Source organism: Pseudorasbora parva, chromosome 2 (assembly GCF_024679245.1).
Source record: "Pseudorasbora parva isolate DD20220531a chromosome 2, ASM2467924v1, whole genome shotgun sequence".
NCBI classification, from domain to species: Eukaryota; Metazoa; Chordata; class Actinopteri; order Cypriniformes; family Gobionidae; genus Pseudorasbora; species Pseudorasbora parva.
The window spans coordinates 64,909,547-64,917,357 of record NC_090173.1 but is presented as its reverse complement, the minus strand read 5'-3'; the positions used below and the strand labels follow the sequence as shown (position 1 = coordinate 64,917,357).

The 7,811-nt window shown below is 43.1% G+C and overlaps 1 protein-coding gene across 1 annotated transcript; it reads right to left on the bottom strand.

The window, feature by feature from the left end:
• Positions 1-4,993: 4,993 nt before the first annotated feature.
• LOC137049638 (uncharacterized) lies at positions 4,994-7,068 on the bottom strand. Its single transcript, XM_067428225.1, has 5 exons — positions 7,055-7,068; positions 6,128-6,577; positions 5,819-6,033; positions 5,500-5,712; positions 4,994-5,400 (listed from the first exon to the last, which is right to left on the bottom strand). The coding sequence occupies exons 1-5, from the start codon at positions 7,066-7,068 to the stop codon at positions 4,994-4,996; spliced, it is 1,299 nt and encodes a 432-aa protein (XP_067284326.1).
• Positions 7,069-7,811: the final 743 nt, after the last annotated feature.

Sequence of the window (7,811 nt, the reverse complement as noted above, 5' to 3'; positions counted from 1 at the left end):
GAGCAACCGCGCCGCGCCTCTCCTCGCACACACAGACGTCGACCCGACACCGGTGATGGTTAGGCCTACTTTTGGCGCGGGCAAGATGAAAACACGAAACTCATAATCTGAAATATTACATACATAACATTAATTTGAACATCGCTTCAAAATCATGAACATAATTCAACCTTTAGCGTATTACATATTGCCTGTTTCCTTGAGTGAAGTATTAATTTACATTCAGGTTGATCGCGAAGATAAATTAATCAAAATCTGTGAATCTGATGATAGCCCTTTCTTAACATAAGTTACTTCAAAAACGTAAAAAATAAGAAACCCACTATATTAAAAGTGTCTCTTCATTTCAAAGCTTGAGGCCGTTTATGGCGAATGAGGCAAAAACCGAGAATATTTCCATTTAAAGCTCTTTTCTGACTTTTTCGCCTTAAAATTGATCTCAAAATACTCTTATTAAAAAAACATTGATAATAACTTTTTTTTTTGTCTTTACTTACTTTAAATTGTCTTTCACTCGTTCCATCCGAAGACGTTGAGAAAATGCCGACTTCTCGCACTGCAGTCCGTGACGTGTATGCTCTCTTTACGTCCATATATCGATGCATTTTCAATCATATTTCCCGGTCAACTCTAAATCAATGACTTTTCAACACAGTATATACCAAATATTAATGCATAATCAATCATAAAAATAACTATATATCAATGTTGTTCCAATGTAGTTGCCATCAACATTAATAACGTCAGGTTTCATCGATATGGCAATGTTGAGTCAACATTTATTTTGCATTGAAATTTCAATATCAACCATAACGATGATTCAGGTGGAAAATCAATATTGATTCAATGCTAGCTTGCTGTCTGGGTTAATGACATGTTAGTGACAAATTAAATTTATAAAAAAATCATGACATTATAATAGCCTAATGACAGCCAACGTCAAAACCAACCACATGACAGTTTAATAATAATAATAGATTTTATTTATAACGCACTTTTCACTCCGAAGAATCTCAAAGTGCAACAAAGGGAAAAAATAACAATACATTAATAACAAGTAAAAATTACATCTCAACATCATGCCGGACGCTGATGACGCTAGCCTGGTGAAAACTTCAGCCACCATGCAGTTCAAGCCCGAGGGAGACCACGAGCCGACACCCAGAAGAGAGAGCAGCCGCAGCGAGCAACATCAAATGTCCTTCAAACCAAAACCAACCACAAATTCAAAGAAAAACAGAAGAGAAGCGGTGAAAAAACGGCAAACAACGTCCTCTCAGTGGCTGCCAGCAATCAGCAACAGTCCCAATTGTAGCTCTGACTGTTAGACTAGTCACAAACATAAGAAAATAAAATCTAAATTTAATAGTAAAGTTAACATGGTTTTTGGGTGGAGAAGCGGCGAACAGACAACGCCAGCATCCTCTCCCCCACGTTGCCTAGCAACTAATGTAATGTAAACCCAAAAAGCTAAGTAGTTTCTTAAATTTGATAATTAATCTGCTATGTCATTTCATGTCTGTTTATGACAGGTTATGTTGTCTTGGTAATGTCAAGTTGTCATGACAAAGACACTGACAGGTTATGATGTATTGGTTTATGTCAAGTTGTCATAACAAAGACAACTCCGAAATGTCATCATTGCATTAAAAATGACATAATTAAGCGAATGACACTTAATGCCAGTTGTCATAAACATGCATAAAAACTCCTTCATATTCATGACACGTGTCATGTCATGATTATAAGTGAAGTGTTACCGAATAGGTAAATAAACTTTATATCCCCCAATTATGCAGGACTTCTTCAGATGGAGGGACACCCATTTCTCCTGAAACTAGCACGAGCCAACTGCAAGACTTTTCAACGTTTTTGGAAATATTTCCAGTTTCTCCGGAGGGCCAACCACCATCAAAGAAGCAGTGTGTTGATAGTGGGTTTCCAGTAGGGCTGCACGATTAATCGAAATCGAACCGCAATCGTGATTTGGCTTGTGTGCGATTATGAAAGCTCAAACGCTGCGATTTAAATTGAATAAATAAATGCCCAGTGTGTTAGTGAAGAGCGGCTCTGTGATCTGGAGTAAACGCTGCTCCGTCTGAAAGACTGAGAGTTTTAGTCACTTTAAAACGTGCGTTTGAAAAAGCAACGCGAGTCAAACATCTTCACAAACTAGTGAAGCGTTCATAAACCTGTTCAACAAAAGACAATGTTTAATAACATGTTTAACTCACTTCATATCATCAATGGAGTGTGTGTGAGCTGATGTGGCTTCTCATCAGAGTGAGGCAGACGAGGCGTTATTTTATAGCATTCTATCTCAATCAGCACTGCATTATAATACACTTTATTATTATGAAAATACCCTTGATGGCTTGAAGAACTCAAATACACCATATTTTGCTGCAGTTGTGTTTATTGTCGTCATGTTTAATCAAAGCATCTCTATCTTCTGTTTACAGCGTTAGCTTCACATCAGGGATTTCCTGAAAACTAACGTCAATTACTTCTCTGAGGCAAATGTGGCGTTTTCCACTCGAGGGCGCCCTCTGGCTTTCAGTATGAATTAAAAACTTTTGGGTAATCAATAATAAGAAACTTAATAAACTTAAAAAATATAAATGTATTGGACAATCCATGTTTCTCTTTAATGTACAGGAGTTTTTTTTCCCCACAGTGGATCACAAGAGGTTGATATTTCATATTAAAGACAGACTTTAAGAAATTGATATCACAGATAAACAACACACATTATATATATATATATCACAGGCCGGAGCGGACCGCCACATTAGCGCGAGTCCCGCTCCTCCCTTAGTTTCCACCCCGAGGAGGTCCCAGAAACACCCCAATGACCAGACGGACGAGGACGGGTAAGTTAAAACCAATATTTATTAATTTAAAAGAGATTTATAGGAAAGGGGAAGGAGGGATACTAAAAAGGGGGACACCAGTCCTCCAGGACTGGGGCCTTGGGATCTGAGTCACTCCTGATTTTCAACAGATCTTCCCGGTCTCTTCTCTCTCTTCTTCGTACAAGCCGAGTTTTGCAGGTGACTATGCAGGCGGTACACTGGGCTCTCAGCTTTGGGCATACAGGTGAGTATACAGGCGGTACACTGGGCTCTTAGCTTTGGGCATACAGGTGAGTATACAGGCGGTACACTGGGCTCTTAGCTTTGGACGTGCAGGTGAGTATACAGGACAGTACACTGGGCTCTTAGCTTTGGACGTACAGGTGAGTATACGGGCGGTACACTGGGCTCTTAGCTTTGGGCATACAGGTGAGTATACAGGCGGTACACTAGGCTCTTAGCTTTGGACGTGCAGGTAAGTATACAGGACAGTACACTGGGCTCTTAGCTTGAGACGTACAGGTGAGTATACAGGACCGTACACTGGGCTCTTAGCTTTGGACGTGCAGGTGAGTATACAGGACAGTACACTGGGCTCTTAGCTTGAGACGTACAGGTGAGTATACAGGCGGTACACTGGGCTCTTAGCTTTGGGCGTACAGGTGAGTATACAGGCGGTACACTGGGCTCTTAGCTTTGGGCGTACAGGTGAGTATACAGGACCATACACTGGGCTCTTAGCTTTGGACGTGCAGGTGAGTATACAGGACAGTACACTGGGCTCTTAGCTTGAGTCGTACAGATGAGTATACAGGACCGTACACTGGGCTCTTAGCTTTGGACGTGCAGGTGAGTATACAGGACCATACACTAGGCTCTTAGCTTTGGACGTGCAGGTGAGTATACGGGCGGTACACTGGGCTCTTAGCTTTGGGCGTACAGGTGAGTATACAGGACCATACACTGGGCTCTTAGCTTTGGACGTGCAGGTGAGTATACAGGACAGTACACTGGGCTCTTAGCTTTGGACGTACAGGTGAGTATACAGGCGGTACACTGGGCTCTTAGCTTTGGACGTACAGGTGAGTATACAGGACCGTACACTGGGCTCTTAACTTTGGACGTGCAGGTGAGTATACAGGACAGTACACTGGGCTCTTAGCTTTGGACGTACAGGTGAGTATACGGGCGGTACACTGGGCTCTTAGCTTTGGGCATACAGGTGAGTATACAGGCAGTACACTGGGCTCTTAGCTCTGGGCATACAGATGAGTATACGGGCGGTACACTGGGCTCTTAGCTTTGGGCATACAGGTGAGTATACAGGCGGTACACTTGGGTAGATACAACTCACAGCTCCGTAGTCAGACAGATGTCGGCTTTAGTGCTTCCTCTGATGCAGGGCTTTCTCTTCGACCTAGGGAGGGATCGCTGACAACGTTTGCACAGCACAACACTATAATTCTTCAGGTGGACACACATCAAAAGAAAGACTCACCCACTGTACTCCACACACACTCACGGTGAATTAGGGTCAGGATCACCACGTTGGGCCGGGAAATAAGTCCTGGATAGTAAACGTCAAGACCACGATCCTTCAGCACGCTCCTTCCTCTTTTCAATACGTTCCCAATGCCTTCTTAATGTAACCAATTTCTCCAAGGCAGTAACAATACATAAACACAGTTGTTTCAACAACGAATGCTTCAAACACTTAGCTCATGTTTTCTTCAGCCCAGTACTTTGTTCTCACTTCGCCCAGTCTGTATCATCCGCCTCGAGACGTCCCTCTGATCCACCGATCGCTCCGTCTGACCCACCGCGATCGCCCAAATCAACTGCGCTCACCCTGCAGCGTTGGCCCGAATCAACTTCACCCCCCCGCCCCCGTTTGCCGGAATCAACTCCACCCTCCCCTGTTCTCCCATTACCTTGTTTATATGCCTCCTTTGCTCTAATTTGTCCAACCATCGATCGCCACGTCCATGCGCACACCTGTTCCCAATAACACTCCCTTTTAGTTGCCCGGAGTTACCGGAACTAGTCGCGTGTTCCATGGACAACGGTCCGGGCGGACAATTTCCGCCATTTTAGGTCACTCCGTGACACAAGCTCCCAGTTTCAGAATCTTTCAGAAATCAGACGTCCAGCCACTCCAGCTCCACTTTCTTCCCACAATAGAACCTCTTCTTGATGCCGTGGTCAAAGCGGATCTTCTCATCTTTCACAATGTCCTTGGTGGCCTGAAAGAGTAGGACGTGCCTGTCTCCTCCCTGAAGCTTCAGTATGCAGTGGAGTGGCTGCACGTTGTAGTTCTTCCTGGAGTGTGTAATCCATCTCCCTATGGTTTCCAGAGACGGGTGGCACTCGCAGGGGAAGGTCTCCGCATCGATGCAGACTTCCTCACTGCCATGTTTGAAGAAAAACAGGTTGCCCAGCTCGTCCTGCATCTCTGCCATCTCCCTGCCCTCAGCACCTGTGATCACTTTTCCGTGGAAATCACACAGGATGGAGCCCTTCCCAAAGGCCTTGGTTGCAACAACAACTGTGGTCAAAAAGAGGAGTCATTAATTTGCTGTCCACGATGTTATTATATTCTTTTTTTTGATGGATTTTACTGTGTTCATAAGACATTTGTACATACCTTTCTGCTCCCCAAAGTCCTTCACAGCCAGACCCGACCATTTCTGCTTGGTCACCCCCCTGATGATGTTTGGGTCACTCTGTGCCTGTGCTCTGCTGAGCGGCCTCCACTTTGCAATGACGTCCTCTGGGCAGGGATGATTGGCCGTCCACCCCTCTGCCTCTATGACTTTAGCCACCGTCACTGCAGTCGGGGCAAGTCTTGAGCATTTTGCTGTCAAAGAGAGAACATTTAAATTAAAATTCAGGTTCACACACGAGTTCTAAATGTTTCTGTTGGTGCAAATCTAATCATTGGCTAAGAAAGTATCTACACTTACACAAAAGATGTTGCTCCCGCTTGCTGTACTGCAGCGCTCTCCACTTGTCATAAAACACTCGGTCGGCAGGGAACCCAGCGTTTGCTCTTTGGGTTTTGTTGGGTGGCTGGCCAGTGATTCCTACAGGGAAGGCCTGTAGGAAAGCATCAAAGTCTGGTGTTGGGCTGCCAACCTCCTCTTTCACTCGCCTTCTCTTCTCTGCCTGGGGGCCTTCTCTGAATAAAATACAGACAGAAGAAAATGAGCTCAAAGCAACCTTACAGTTTGTTCACAGTTTCTGCACTGATGTGTGTGAGGTTTAGAACTTACTTTTGCCATGTCCGGTCACTTGGATCAGTGGTGCTGTTTTCAGAGCTGCTAACCTCTGCCACAGAGACGCCACTGTCCGCCCCAGAGCTGACACCGGCCGCTCCAGAAGGGTCCCTAGCTGTGGGAACGGCAGCCGTGCTGCTGGACGTCTCTTCGTACACCAGGTCTGCCTGATTAGGAGCATTAGCCACAAAAAAGTTTCTTTGGTGCAGCTCTTCCAGAAGAGCCAGCCTGGATGGTCTGTGGGGGTAACGTTTGACCATTTCCTTGTAGTCCCAGTTCCTTGCTTGCCGTGTCCACGCCTTGGCAGACTCCTTGGCCCTCTTCACCTCCTTCAGCCGTTCTTCGGGTGTATTTTTCTTCATGCAAACTCTGCTCAGATGCGTCGTCAGTATCTCCTGTGGTTTTTCACACAGCAAGCAGTGAACAATGCGGCGGTCAGATTTCTGGCTGTGAGACAAAGCAGACACACCAACAATTACAAATGTGAAAATGAATGAAGACAGAGCATTCTTAAAACAGAGGCATGATGTGAAAAATGACCAGCAAAGCTTATCATAGAAAGCTATTGTAATGCTACCAGAACCAGTTTTTCAGCCTTCTTAAGAAAGGGGCCTGGTGTGTGCTAAAGTGACTGACCAATTCACACCTGGCCCTTGACCTAGTTTAGGTTTTGGGATGAGAAACAAGTCTTACTTTAAAGAGATACTATCCTTTAATTTTCCACAATTTGCTCAACATTAGTTATATCATGTTTTTATCCATACTTTGTCAACTGGCATATAACAATAACAGGCAATAACAAGCAAATAACCAATAGGCAAATAACAGCATATAACAACAGCATAGTAATAACATGGAAAAAATATTTGATCAGACACAACACAAATAGGAAAAATCAACTAGAAAAAAGAAATGTGAACTTACTATTCAGATGCCATTTTCCCAAAAAGTTGAAGATGTCCTTGCAAAGGTCAAAAGGTAGTGTCTGTAATCAGATTTGAAGACAAAGTGAATGTGTGCTTCATCCGGCTGCAGTATATATACTGCACCAGTGCGTGTGATGTCATCGCCAGCAGACCAATCATGTTGATTTCAATTGTTTATCGGGTGGGAGGAGCTACCATCTGGAAAAGTTTTATCAGAGATAAAGTTTTACATTAATCCTTAATAATGGTTAATAAAAGTGTATATTGTAGCTAACAGATTGTAAAACGTGTTCATAACTTTAAACTTTACAAATATACAGCAAAAAAATGCTTTTCTGACTTAGTATTTTTGTCTTGTTTCCAGTCCAAAAATCGAACATTTCTTAACTCAAGATGCATTTACCAAAGTAGTAAAATGACATAAGATATTAAGTCTTGTTTCCTGGAAAATAAATACAATTTAATTGAGTTTTTCCTTAAAGCAAGCAAAATTATCTTAAATAGTTATAAATGCATCTTAAAGCTGCAGGAAGCATTTGTAATACTTCAGCGTAACCTCGTCTCTTTAAAACTAGTTCTGAATGAAAAGAAAACTAAATAAATGGTCTTTTCTAGGAAATGTAAGTGTGAATCTTCTTTACCTTCTCTTTACACTTTGCAGGGTAATTCTCTAGAACTAGTCTCCTCCTATAGATACATGGGCTTTGTGTTGGAAGAGGATTTAATCATTTAAGTTTACTTATCATTTAAGTTAC

Excerpts from the sequence above, each read along its gene's own strand:
- LOC137049638 (XM_067428225.1), bottom strand. Across the intron at positions 6,034-6,127 it reads AGTGACCGGACATGGCAAAA|AGAAGGCCCCCAGGCAGAGA; the intron begins GTAAGTTCTAAA and ends TATTTTATTCAG. Across the intron at positions 5,713-5,818 it reads GCGGGAGCAACATCTTTTGT|CAAAATGCTCAAGACTTGCC; the intron begins GTAAGTGTAGAT and ends TCTCTTTGACAG.